This window comes from Condylura cristata, unplaced genomic scaffold (assembly GCF_000260355.1).
Source record: "Condylura cristata isolate star-nosed mole 26May11 unplaced genomic scaffold, ConCri1.0 scaffold00019, whole genome shotgun sequence".
Taxonomy (NCBI): domain Eukaryota; kingdom Metazoa; phylum Chordata; class Mammalia; order Eulipotyphla; family Talpidae; genus Condylura; species Condylura cristata.
This window is the reverse complement of record NW_004567120.1, coordinates 35,360,687-35,375,282: the sequence shown is the minus strand read 5'-3', so window position 1 is coordinate 35,375,282 and position 14,596 is coordinate 35,360,687. Positions and strand designations below refer to the sequence as shown.

General features: G+C 45.5%; 1 protein-coding gene across 1 annotated transcript in view; it reads right to left on the bottom strand.

Moving 5' to 3' along the window:
* Positions 1–8,683: 8,683 nt before the first annotated feature.
* F9 (coagulation factor IX) overlaps positions 8,684–14,596 on the bottom strand; it is a 25,597-nt gene continuing 19,684 nt past the window's right edge. The window contains exons 7-8 of the mRNA XM_004685851.1: positions 9,963–10,077; positions 8,684–9,231 (exon numbers count right to left, since the gene is read on the bottom strand). Of these exons, the coding sequence (XP_004685908.1) occupies positions 8,684–9,231; positions 9,963–10,077 (663 nt within the window). The remainder of the gene's footprint in view (positions 9,232–9,962; positions 10,078–14,596) is intronic.

Below are 14,596 nucleotides of genomic sequence, written 5' to 3'. Positions count from 1 at the left end.
ATCAGCAAACTAGTTAATAACTTAATCCACTTCCAAGGAACTCCTTGAACATTAAAATGTATATTCGAGTTTTTCTTCCTATATTGGCTGAGAAATAAATACTGTTGCCACTTTCCATGGTACATCTGAGTCTCACAATATAGAACATATGGTAGGTAATAAAGCCACTTATATAGCAGAGCTACAATGTTCTCTCCAAAAGAGAAAATTTCCAAGAGTGTTTTTTAAAATGTAAGGAAACATAAGAAATGTTCCGCTTGGAGAAAAACTAAGTTAGTGATTTTGTTTTGCGTTTAGTCAGAAATCATTCCATTTTTCACTCAACAAACATTAGTAGGCACTAGATTACAAGAACCTCCTTCCCATAAAGGACTCTAGAGTATAAAGTCCCATAAAGGACTCTAGAGTATTTAATGAGTCAACTCTCAAGCAATTAATTGGCACTAAAGCTGTTTTTCTACCACTCTACTCCTACACGGATCTGGAAAGGTCATTTTGCAAATCGTTTGCAAATCGCCCTGAGGGGCCTGCTCAGGACTGGCTAGTGCTCAGCATAAACCATTGTAGAGACACAGCCCTCGTCCTTTATATGCTCAGAAGGAAACAACACAAGTGGCAACAGGCTTTTAAAAATGTGATTCCCTTTTTGTTGTGTGTACGTGCTGTGTCGAAGGCATGTCATATCTGAGTCTGACACCGTCCCTCCACTGGGTGAGGCCTGCCGACTATTTGCTCAGCCCTCGTTTCACATGTACAGATTAGCATATTAAGTTTTGGTGCGATGGTTCCGATCTAGGGCCACCAGAGAGGCTAATAATATGTATTAAACATGGTAGATGAAGTTGGACTTTGTGAAGATGTAGTCCTTATGCTAACTGACATTTTCCTTAAACCCAAAAAGATATTATGCACCATTTTAAAGATACAGTTCAGCTAGATATTTGTAAGGCAGACTCACTTGTTGATCACCACCAAGAAAACCCAAACACTTAACTGGAAATAGCATCATCATGGAACAGGGGAAGGCAGGAGAGCAAGTTCAAAAAATGTGCAGCGTGAAAAGCACTTTCTGTGCTGAAGGTTATCCCAGTAAATTGTCTGTTTGATGGCGAATGTGCTCTTTTACATGGCAAGCTGTGGGAAATCAAATGAGAACAGGTAAAATATTGGCAGCCAACTGAACAGTAACTCGTTGACCAAAAAAAAAATGATTTAAATGGGCAACATGCAGGGTAGTTTGGGATCTAATATTGCATAAGCTAGCATGTTCTCTTTACTGACCTCAGGAGGACGCAGGACCATTCCTAGACATTTACAACTAGTTTCAAAATTATTGAAAGCAAAACAGGCATGTTCATATAAGCCTTAGTAGCTTCCCATCGTCCTATATTTCTAAAAATCCCAAGCTGTACGAAGGACTTGAAACAAGAACTCTTACACACTGTTGCTGCGAGCCTAAGTTGGTAAAGTGCTTTGGTTAGCAATTTGCTAATGTTGGGTAAAGTTGAAATGAATTTGGCATGGCCAAGTGTCTGCCGTAGAGAAATACTCATGTGTGCTCAAGGACACATAGGTGCCGGAATGTTTATAGCACCGCTGTTTGGAAAAGTGAAAAAAATTGAAGGTAAGATGAAAGAACCTGAGCAGAAAGAACAGAGAACTAGGTTAGGGAATATCCTCCAATAAAACATTAAAGTAAAAATGGTAGAGAGGGTCATATGCAGAACAAGGAGAGCCGGGAGGGCGCACGGAGGTTTGTGTTGGTACTTGGGAATTCATGATACTATTTTTTCATGCATTTTTCTATTCCAGGCACTTCACACTGTAAAAACTTCTGCTCCTTTTAATTCAGTGCCACGGGAAAAGCCGACTAGCCTGTCATATCCCCTGGTTATTAAAATGTCATGAAACCCTGCCCCAAATGTACCTACCATCCATCCCTGTTGGAAATTGTTTTAATTTTTTCAAGTTGCCTGAAAATAACAGTCAAGAAATCTTTTTCATTTTTTTGATCAGTGTCTTACAAATTACTAGGAACTAACGTCCCAGCAGAAAACTACCCGAGAATAAACTTTCATTGACTTAATGTGTGAATGTGTCATGTAGGAGAAATATTTGTGTTTAAGAAATGTTATGTTTACAACATAAAATAACTGTCACCATCTGAGAACAACTTTAAGGATCTGATTCTGGAATATTTCTCTCATGAACACACTGTTTTTTAAATCACTTTATATTTAATTTACAGTTTGTTTTGTGCTGATCCACAACAACAGGCCATCTGGCCCGTACAAACGATGCGTTAGTAATCAAAGAAGATTGTGGCGGTGGCTGGATTAGTAAAGGTTAGACAAAGGGGTCTCATATAGGTACAGCAGCACTTGTCACTACCTGCGGCTGAAACAGTCCTACCACACCAGAGACCCACGCCCTTCCTGGTGCCTGCTGCACCGGAGACCCAGCCCCCAGAGGCTGCTGTGGGCAGCACAGGGGGCCGCGCATGGTGGAATGCACCGCCCACCTCAAGTGGCCCTAAGGAACCCAGGTTGCAGGCCGAGCACAGCAGTGATGTGGGCAGCAGCGGTCCCCCTAGCAAGCCGCCCCGGCCGTGCAGCTCTTGGGGTCTTAAGGGGCCAGCCCCAGAGCGTGGCTGCTCTCTCTTCAGGCCCCAGGGAGGCCTGTGGATTCGGTGCCTGGATCGCGGAATGGAGCCACCAGGTGCAACTTTGAGCTGATGGGTAACCGTCCTGAAACCGGTCCAATCAGACTGGTGCGGGGGCCGGGGGCCGAGAGAGGACATAAGGCAGGGCAGGAGCCAGGCTGGGATTCCCTGGTTCGCTGGGGCTTAGGCTCTTTGTCTCTGACCTCTGAAGGATGAAGAGAAGCTCATAGAGAAAGCAAAGAGCTTCTCAGTGTCCTGGGTTGCTGTACCTGCCACCACCTGCCTCTCCATACCCCAAGGGAGCACCAAATGCTCAGGCCTGGTCTCGAATTGCTGTTTGATGTTGGTGTGGGCTAATGACTTAGAAAGAACTGTTAACACGGTGAGTGACACCTCAGCCTTCTAATGCCTAGTCGTAGCCAGTGCTATTGGCCACCGCTGACCAGCATGGTGGCCGGGTGACCAGCGCTCCGTGTCCAGGTCATCCCTGACAGCTGTTAAACATCCCGCACCACCCCTGGGTCTGCTTCCTCCGTTGCGGTCTGTTCCAGATCTGGTATTGTCCATTCCGGCCTTCAGACCGTGGCTGGGGGTGCTGTGTGTCCCAGCGGCCCCTGTGAGCGCCTCCAGCTGCAGTGAGTTGAATTCTGCCGGCTGCCTCCCGCCTCGGCGCTCCGGGCCCTGGTTGGCGGGACGGCGCCATCTTGGAGGAGCGGCCTTTGGTTGGGGCTTCTGGACACCGCGAGCACTCTCCGGGGGTGAGCTCGCGGCCCCTGTGGCCTTAGACCCTCTTATTTCCCGTTTGTTAAATAAACCCCGTTGCTGTTCCCTGAGCCTGAGGGCTCTTGTGATTGTGCACGGGGGTGAGGACCCACAGAGTGGCCTGTCTTCTGCTGGCTGCTGTCTCTTGGAGATTATAACACTGGCTATGGCTGTGTTTCACTACTGCGATATATTTCAAGCTTCCAACTTGAAGTCACTGAACCTGGAATTAAAGGGAGATGTGTGTGCATTTGTGGGTTGGTGTAAGGCACTTTCAGTACTTGGCTGATTTTGTCTCATTGCTAATTTTCGTAGGGAATAGATACTGTGTTAACCCCCTAGTGTTCAGTAGAATTCCTTACTAGAATGTGCTAAGATTTCTGAAGTATAACCCATGCCAGGTCATGTGTAGTTATCCTTTTAGTGTCTATGTTACTGCTTTTCCATTTTCCAAATAGAAAGCAGAAGTTCTGATCTTTAGCAGCGTTATCTGGGAATGGAAATAGTGAGCACAGACCATGGAAACAGTGGGAGGCACATTAGAGAATTTAAATTCCTGCAGCCAACAGCAGTTTGACTCAGATATAAAACCTCAAAATCCAAGTGAAATCCAAGAGCTGGCAGTATATAAACAAGGTGCTTCTGCAAAACAGCCACTGAAGTGAGGTTATAAAGCACAGACCAGAGAGAAATCCAACTTCGGTAGGACCCAAAGACAAAGGCCATCAATGTCAGCCAGCGACAAAAACACTGGAGCTGTAATGGTGGTCTTCTGAGCCAGTCTGCTTCGCCTTCCTTGGATATTAGCAATAGCTCCTCTTTATCTCCTTGGATGGAAACGAAGGCAGGGTTCTCTCTGTATTCGACTGTCTCCCTTTCTGTGGCAGATTCTCATATGTGTTCAGGATGAAGATTTCACTCCTGTACTAAATGACTGAGTTTCACACTAATGTGGTTAGGGCTCTTTTTCTTCCATTTTAGTCGTATATTGGCTTATTCATTTAACAAGCATGTAACAAGTTGCTCTGACTTGTTGCATTCTTCATTTGGCTTCTGGACCTGAGTTTGTTTGCTTAGAGTTGAGCTTTACTATGCAAATGCATGCTTGTTTTTGTAATATATCCCAAGAGGAAGATAGATGTTACATATAGAACTTCACCAAGACATGCAATGTGTAAACCGTGGCCCCATTCAGAGTTCTGCAGTCAGCACTTAATTTATTTTATGCTTATTGATCTGGAGAAACTATAAAATAACAGCATTAGGAAAAGTTTTAGAGTGATAGCATCTGGGAGATTTGCTATGTAGGCACGTTTGTAAAGATGAGAAGTCTGTATTTAGCATTGCAATGAACCAACCATGTGAAAGGAAGTCTGTGGAATCAGGAATGTCCCTCTTCCTATTTGCATCCTCTCCACCCAGGGGGAAGCCTTCTTGCCAGAGTGAAATGATGTGCCAAGGAGGTGGAAATGCTACTATTATTCTGTGAGGGTGGAGAAAATGTGTGGCCCTGTTCCTCTGCAAAATAGCTACATTTATCCATCTATCATCTATCCATCAATCAATCATCTGTTTAAATAAAGTGCCTGCCCACTGCTCTTTCCTTCTGACACCTTTATCCACATTAGGTGTTGAGACTAATTCTCTGGAAACCTCAAGGTGATCATAACTCTAAGAGCGAATGAAAAGGGCCAGCCTTGATGTGCTACTCATCAGGTGGCCTGTGCACCTGGCTTGGTTGGAAGGGTGGGGGTCCTGCAGTCTTTGCCTGCTGGGACGCCTTCAGCAGTTTCTATAGTTTGCAGAACCTGTTGGTTTTTGTGACTTCACCCATGAGATTTCTAGGTGGCATGAACTTGATTAAGAGTCCCGACTCCTGAGTACTCTGCTCAGACAGGCCAGTCAGCAGCTTTAGTCTGCATCCCAGTCACCCAGCCTCCCGCACTGTGGGATCCTCAGCTTCATGCATCTTTGAAGCTTCCCTTTACCTGTCAAATAACAGTTTCTGGAATAATATGCTGGCTCGGTGTTACCCAGTACAGGTGCAAAGAATTGAGCTGAGATGTTGCTGGAATGACTGTGCTCCAGAAGACACTGCTAGACTTGCCCCAGAAGCCACATGTCACATCTGGAAGGCCCAGTGCTCACAGCTGGAGTGAACATCAGAGCCCAGCGTCACAGGCTACCTGCTGGGCTTCCTGCTTTGGTCACCTGTCTGCCGAGTGCAGCATCAGTAATCTTAAGAATCCCAGGCAGTTTTTGGTACTAGGTTTGCTGAAAGATTCGCATCCTCCCTATCCTGGGTGTCCCGACTGTCCTGAGAAGTGTGGACTCAGCTCCAATGGAAAGCAGGTGACTGGCGTGGTGCGGAATAAGAGCCCAGTTCTAGAATACCAGTTGACTCACTCATCCAGGGAAGGTTTCTATCAGAATGGCCCTGCGATTGGCACACTTGGGACTTGGCCTTCTTTTACTTCGATTTCTGTTAGATGAACAGGGAGTCTGAGGCTTTGACATTCTTAGATTGGCCTGTGAGCATTCGGAAGTTGTTGGGAAATTACAATAGCGCATTTGGTCAAACTGGTCTGTGTGGTTGAGAGAGTAGGGGACAAGAAAGTCTTTTCCTTTGACAGAGAAAGTCAGACGGTACTCTGTTTCTGTCATCTTAAAGCAGCCAATAGAAGAGCCGAAAGCTACCACACACATTTAAACAGCGAGTTAAAACGACTGCGCTGTGGTAACACCCTTTTCTTCTCGCAGCGAGAGCTCTACTCGAATCTCGCACTTCCAGTATTGCAGCAGCATGTTGCCGCCCGTTTAGATTAGGTAGCGACAACGATTTGGGAACACTAATGACTTTTATATGGCGGCTGTGAGCACCGAAGGTAGAACGTGAGGAAGGCCGGGCTCGCAGGTGGGCTCAAAGGCCACGTGTTTAGCGGTGGCAACCTGCAGCAGGTGGCTCCTGATGAATTCATTTTCAAGTTCATGGAGACAGGGTTAAGGGGGGGGGGATCGCAGACTGATGGGCTCCTCCCTCTGCCACGGGGAAGCCAATCACAATTCACGGAAAGCCCCTCCCCCGCGCTGCCGCTGAGAGCCGTGGTTTCCATGGCAACTAGGCCAGCGCGGCTCTCTCCCCCCTTGCAGCTGGGACTATAGACCTTTAGTGATTCATATTTGTAGCCAGGCGTACATGAATTCATATTCCCCTTCATGCGGCTCTTCTCTCATTCCTCCCCTTACTCCATAGCGGAACTGATTTCTTTTGTTTGTTCCTGCCTCCTCATTCCCATTTATTTTCCTTTAAGTCTGCATCCTTTCATGATACCAGCTATAATTCTAGTTCCTACTCTGGGATACACTGTGGACTCAGATTCAGCTAACACTTATTGAACAACTACTGCATAGTTAGGATGGTTGCTCTGGCAAAGCAAGTTATATACATGATTTTATTTTGCTCACAGATTACAGAAATGTAAATGCAAATTGAGTAAACACGACTGGTGTTTGGCAAACTGCTCACTCTTGAAATATTCGTTGGATACAGGAGTGAAAGATCATGAAGGCATGGTCTAACAAGGTCAAGAATGGCCTTGGGGGAACATCCTGTCAAGATCTGCTCGTTATACAAATGGAGAAATCAAAGCCCATGAGCATGGTGACTATCCAAGATCAAATTCACAGCTATTTAGACTCAATTCTGCCTCTGCTGGCCGCAGACCATTTTCCTATCTGGAAAACTGTACAAGCTGCCTCCGGTCAAGCCAGGTGGTTGTCCTGGGAAGTGTCAGCCATGTGTGTGTATGGGGGGGGGCACTCACACACATTCTTCTGTGTGCTGTGGCAGGCGTAGGTAGGGACCGCACACTGAGAATCAGTCAACAAGAAACACTTTTTGGGAAATTAAAAAATATATTTATTGATGCTCAAATTTGAAAGATTAAGGAAAACAGTTATTGACTAGAATAACTTAAAGGAAATCAGGAAGAGTGCTGCCTGGGGGAAGCAGGGGGTCAAAGTAGTCCCAAAGCTGATTTTGTCAGTTGTCCCACACATACTCAAATACAGAGTGACTGACTCATGTCACCAAATTCACCAAGAGCCAAGGTGTGCACCAAATACCAGTTGAATCACTCTAAAGGAAAGTTCTCAAACAGAATGAAGTACACGTGTTGGTTGGTCAGCCACCCTCTGGAAGATTCAATATATCATTATAATAACAATTCTGTCAAACAGTTGTTTGGTGAGCATGGAACCAGCCAGAGAATGGGATGTCAGTGGGCTCATGGGAGTAACTCATGAGATGCTATACCTCTCTCCTTGGTGGGGTACGCCAGTTAAAGATACATGGAGCTCGTGTTCTCTGGGCTGAGCTCTGCACAATACTGGAGACACTCTGATGACAAGTTCTTCCTGGATGTTTCCACTAGTTCTAGATCACAAACTACTGTTCTTTCAGTTCCCATTGTTTCAGATAGCGGTGCTGTTAGCTGTCTCAGTTACAGTGTCGTGCTCGTTTGCCTTCACGGAACCATGTCTGCTACCATAACAATTGCAAGCGCTTAGGGAAATATTCTGAGGTGCCGCCCTTCCATTACATAGGCATTCTCACAATATGACTTTCCGCGGCTCTGAAAAGCTCATCCAAGACCAAGTACAAACAAGCCTGGGTTTGATAGACATGAGTAACTGTATAAAGCATAAGTGCTTGTGTAGGGAAAAGCGGGGAGAGAGAACAGGAAGGACTTAGGAGTTGGGAAAGGGGATGGATTAAAGAACAAGGGCCCAGAAAGAGAAGTGCTTTCTGACGAACTTGAACCTGTCAGCTGCTCCGGTGTTCTTCCTTTATGTGTCTAGTGTTGGTCTTGTGATGGACTAGACCAAATACCCTGGACTACAGAACTAATGAATACTGATGTTTGGTGGGAGAAGCAAGAAAAGGCTGGAGCATGGAATGTTGTTGAGGAGGGAGAATAAGGAAGTTGCTGATGGGCAGGTGAAAGAATGGAACCTCATCATTTTGTCAAGGGCTGGATCTGGTTAAGATTTCCTACCACGTTCTGTTTCTCCAGTGATCACATTTTCTAATCATTCTAGTAAATATGAATTCTAGATTCACTTCTCCCTGTAAAGAGCAAAAGCATTACTCATTGAAGGTATATGTTCAAATCTGAAAAGATGGCAAAGTGATTAGTTAGTAAGGGACCTTGTCCATTTTCAACGCCAAACTTGTGAAGCTTGGAAATCTCCTTTTCTTTAAGTGAGCTTTGTTTTTTCCTTAATCCAGTTGACATAGCGTGACACCTTGGTATAGATTCCATATTTCCCTTTCACTGCACACTCTTCTCCCCAGCTAATAATTCCAGTTAAGAAGTTGGTGCCTTCCACTTCAGTAATGTGTGGCCCCCCACTGTCACCTTGGCACGAGTCTTTACCTCCCTCATGATAGCCAGCACAGAACATGTTACTGTAGATGGTGAACTTTGTGGAACGAAGGCATGTGGCTCGGTCAACCAGTGGAACTTTAAGATACTGAAGAACTGAAGCTGACCTGCCCCTGTTGAAGACTCTTCCCCAGCCGCTCACATACCCAGATCCAAACTTGAGGAAGATGTTTGTGTATTCCTTATTAGCAACGCAAATAGGTGTCACATAGCTGTTGAGTGTTAAGGGCTTGTCCAGTTCCAGAAGGGCAATGTCATGGTTGTACTTATTGATAGTTGCGTTGTAGCTGTGGTGAGGAATAGCTCGAATGACATTTCTCTTCTGCTCTGTTTTTTCTATCTTCTCCGTGTTATGTTCACCTATTGAAAATCAATTCCTTTTTCAGTCACAGTCTTTTCCATAAAGAAACACATTTGCTAGGAGCCCACCCAATATCATGTACTTAACTGGCAGCTTATGTTCACTTACTGAAAATAAGCTTCTCTTAGCCACAAATAGTCTTTCACATAAACAGATTTTCCAAGTGTGTGCTCTGCATTCCTGAGTTAGTTGGCAGCAAAGTTTCAAAGATCCGGGTCTTATGGGATGGTTCTGGGGAAATACAATGAGGGCCATTCAGGGCCACCATAAGGACGGTCCTGTCCATTTGGGCTGTTACAAGTCTTTCACTCTTCACAGGCCATAACAAATTTACTTGTCATGAGTTACTCGACATTTCTTCCATTTCAAGTATTTTGGCCCCGTTTTTGAGCACAAATAATACATTCATTAAATCTTTCATTCAAATATTGGCCAAGCGTCTGCTACAGGTTGTGTCAGGTATGGGAGACACAAAAACCTGTGACAGACATGGCTTTGGGAAGGCGTGGTCTCATGGGGGCGTAGACACATCGGTAACGATTGAACCCAGTGAGGTCAATGCCAGTGGAGGTCCACCACCAGGTCCTGGGGGCATGGAGGATGGCACAAGTCGGCCTCTGTACCACTTGCCCAGATTACTTTGCAGCAATCCCACTAGACCTTAATAAAGTCCACTGAAGAGGCAGATCTGTCTAGTGCTGCTGCTGAGTGCAGCCCTCTGCGTACTTACCTGCTACAACGGTGATGTTAACTCCGGGTTCGATACAGTGGGCAGCTGTTACGATCCATTTCTCATTAATGATGGAACCGCCACAGAAGGCATTGATTTTTCCATTCAAAAGGACCTGTGCAAACAAAACTATGAGTTTTACTATATACTAGACTTGATTCATTACGAAATAAATTTGTGTGTTGCTTATAGGAGTGGGCAGAAACTTGGCTTATAGGTGCTGGCAGAACTGGAGTGTTTCTGAAAAGTGTCAGCTTCGCAGGGGGAACTGGAGTGTTTCTGAAAAGTGTCAGCTTCGCAGGGGGAATGGGAAGGAACAAGGGTTTCCAACAGCCACAGAGCCATTTCTATAACTACCTTGACGAGAAAAAGCAGTGAGCGCCAGGGGGCGCTCTCGATGACGCAGCTAGGAGGCAGGGAGTTCCTTTGTTGGCTTGGACACTCGATTCCTTTTGCAGGTGAATCATTGTCTGAGAGAGCAAGAATTGCTTCTCGGGGTTGCACAGGAACATTCGAAAACACCCTGATTTCACTCCTGGAGATCAGTAGTTATTACTGAGTCTCTGCTCCCTGCATGAGGAAATCTTGGTACAGATCCCTCCAAAGAGCAAAAAGGACTGATTTTGCTAGAGTATCTTTTCAAAGCTTTTCCACACTGGAATATTAAGAGCTGACACTGATGGCTTCCTTATGGGCTGTGCTAAAGGCTGTCCCGGCATCCGATGAGCGGCAAGGCTCACCTCCCTTCCACTCTCCTCCAGCCACATTCCACTCCCTCTGTGAGCTGCTTTGGTCCTAAAAAGGTTTACTTAGTTGTGCTTGAATTGGGAGTAAAGTAGAAAGGTTTTTGAGTGCTGCTTTGAGCCTAGTCATTACTCGGTAGCAAGAAACATTCTTCTGGCTATAATCTGCGCACCGAGAGTAGTCAACACATATTTTCGCCACCCCCATGTCCAGATAGATCCACGTGGAGAATTTCACTTGCAATGAGCAAGGGCCTCCATCCTATCCTCTTCAGGAAGAATGCTGAGAAGTTTGAACACTAGAGGGCGCACTCAACATTTGGTAAACCCTCCATGGGCACAGTAGCTCTGGAAACAGATGCCCTTTCAGGAAAGAACACACACTCCCAGGCAAAAAGCCACTAAAAAACTGGGGATCAGTCCCTTTAAGTGAGTTAGGGAGAGGCCTTGGGGCATGTTCTGGTGTGGTTTCTTTTTGTCTTGAACTCAATTTACCCAACGCTTACTAAGTCCTAGGGACCGATGTACCAGTGTCCTAACTGGAGAACTGTGAGGCAGATTCCTTGCTAATCTCTGGTCTTTCTCATCTATAGCTGCCCTGCTCACTCCTCTGTTGCTTTTTATTCTGAAAAGTTAACAGAATATAGGAAAGCTCACACGATACTATGATAAACCAGATTTAACAACCTTAAATGCTTGAAACACATAACGATTGCATATGATGAGCAGTGATCCTTGTAACAGTGTTCCAGGTACATTTAATAATCAATACTTTGTGAAGAGATAGATACACTTTGTAGATGAGAGAAGTGAGGGGTCCATAGACCTGTCAAGTCCTCTGAGCTTCATTTAGGTGAAGCTGGGAGGGAACCCTAGTCTCACTGGCTCCAGGCTCTGTGCTCCAGGATTGCTCCATATGTGGTCTGTGGGCCAGTTGCTGGAGAATCATTGGGGAAGTTTGTTGGATGGAGATTTGGGGGCCTACCACGTCTTCATTGGAATATTTGGGGGAGGGATATGAGAAAAATGAAGAGCTCTGAAATAGCCCCTTGAATGATTATATTTGAGCAATTGCTTCAGAATTTCTAAGTGCTTATTAGTTCAGACAGATCTAACTCCATAATGTTTTGGCTTCACTGCAAAATGAAAATACAGGCCTTTGGTTCCAAAGACAGGCAAACAATACTGTTGAAAATACTAAGATACAAAACTTTCCCCTCTCTTCTTGCAACCTATGTGGTGTTTTTAAGTTGCTGTTTAATGTTGTGTTCCACAGACATGGATATTTGCTGTGGGCATGCAGTTCCTCACAGGTGCCTGGGGTCTGCACCCTACAACTTTGCATACAAGTATCCTTTGGTTGCAGGTCCCCCTTTCCACCAGCAGGGGGAGGGTAAGGTAATCGAGCTTGCCCTTCCTCCTGGCCCTCGGTGGTGGTCAGCTTTGGAGGAGTGATTTCTAAGGGATTGGAACTTCCTAGTCAGGATATACTGGGTACTTGGGAAGGAGGTGGGCATTCACCCTCAAACTGCAGTGACACATTCCTGGTCCTGAGATGCCATGTGGCCATTCCCCTGCCACGATGGCCTACACTGTTAGCACAGAGCCTGAACCCTTCCTGTGCTTGTGCAGGTGGGCAACAATAGTAGCTGGGTGGCGATGAGAAGGGGAGCATGCCAGGGTGCCACGAGCTGGGGGGTAGCAGTGGCCATAAGGCAGGTGTGAAGCAGCTGGGCTGGCCAAGATACCAGGGGGTAGGGAAGTGTGAAGTCAGGAACTCATTCCCTGGAGGTGGTGAGAGGTGAGAACGCGCTGATTCAGGGTGCCCAGTTTCCAGCACATGCTTAGTTGTCTCGCAAGACTTGGGTTACAACGCTCAAATGCAAAGCACTGACGTCCAAATTCATGAGCCTGCCAAGTGCAGGGTCCAGTACAAGTATACAACTCACCAGCTCATGAAGTTGGCCGTGATCCCCAGTGTCTTTCATCCCCAAGCAAATTTGGGGAGACTGGTTCTTTACAACTGAATACAAGTGACTGGAGAGAAGAATTCATGCGCAATGGTATAATGGTGCATCTCCTTTTGGGGGGGAGTTGGGCATATCTAAGCTTAATAGGCTAGTTAGGCCAGACCAAGTAATGGCCACTGGCCGTGGGGCACAGCCTGTGATGCAGCTAGTCTGACTCGCCTAAGACTTGCTGCTGTGAGCCCAGAGCTTCAAATCTTTATGTGGATGGCTGAGAAGTATGGTTGCCTTCTTTTAAAACTGAAGAGCAATTTTTTTTGGCCAATCTCTGATTGTTATTAGAAATGTTAGCAATATCTCTGCCAAGAAAAAGCCCACAAATATATTTGCATTAGAAGTTATTATAAACGACTTGCTTTTGCAACGTTTGCTTGGCTACTTCAGAATCACAGCTTTTTGAATATTTGTCATTTGGGGATGAACTGTCTGCTTGGCCAAGACCAACTTCTTGTAAGACATGACTTTGGAGAATGATAGGAAAAATGGGAAAGCATATCTTATGAGCCAGGCATCTGAGTTCCACCGAATATTTTCATGTTTGTCATATCCTAACATGTCTCTCACAGACACACACACCACAACAAACACAGCCACATGCAGCTACAAAACATGTATTCACATGCCCGTTTGCCCTTCCTTAACAATGCCAGTCCACGGGAATAGCTGTTGCCCTCTTGTCTTTTTAACTTTTCAACTTGAAGCTGGCCTTTCCCTGCGATTTGAGGAACCCTTTCTCTGCCCTCCTCCCCACCTCCAGTTTGACGATAATATCTTTTCTGTATTTCATACTCATTCTCCATAGAAAAAGCAAAAACCATTTCTGCGATGGGCAGCCTGTGATTCCCACAGCTATGGTCTTCAGCCTGCTGCCTTACTTTGTGGGAGGTTGATTTTTAATGGTTAATGAGACTAGCCACTGAAATATGTTTCTTCCAGCCATCTTCAGGAATAAAAATCTAAACATGCCTTTTGAAACAGTTTTGTGTGGCCAGGTGAGATTACATGTCTTGTTAAAATTTCTCCCAACTGGAACGATCATTTGAGCAAGAAAAATAGAGGACTTCCTTTTCTAGGAAAAGGTTCTGTCGCCTTAGGATCTTCAACTAGCACTCCTAACACACAGACTCCCCCCACCACTAACCCTGTCACGTCCCTAGCAAAAACACAAACAACAGCAACAACAAAAACCCAAAGTTCTGGTTCCTGCCTATGGTAACTGAGTGCTGTCTGCGTGGGGGTGTGTTCTGCTGGAATGAAAAGGGCTGAATCTGTGTGTGAGGCTGTATAGGTGAGGCACTGAGGTACATTTAAGGATAGCTTCAGGCCAAAGCTGAGGAAACCCAAGAATGGGGAAATGGCAAGGCATTTTAAAGATTACTTTAGCAAGAATAGAATAAGGAGTAGACTTTCATAAAAACGTTTTGTCCATTGCAATGCTTAAATATTGGCAGATACAACCTAGCTTAAAGACAAGGAAAGCTTAACTACTTGAGTCATTGTATTGTTCTTCAGACATAGTGGGATAATCTTTAACTACTTACATGAAGAATAAATATGGCAAACACCAAACTGAGGTCCACAATAACACAAAACAGAATGACCAGGGAATTGGCTTTGGGGCCGTCAGAGCCTAAACCTATGCAGGGAAGGGGTCGAGCCTGCGGGGCAAGTTGCGCGGGGCAAGTTGCGCATGTGCAGACCCAGCTGGCAGAGTCAAAGGCAAAAACAAATGAAAACTTCTAGAACACATGGCTGCACTGCGCCTTCAAAGCTCTCATTCTTAACCTGTCGGTAAAGGTACTCTAGTAGGGTAGGCATTGCCGTTTCCTTTCTTTCTGAAATGTTTCAAAGTGTCATCGCTTCT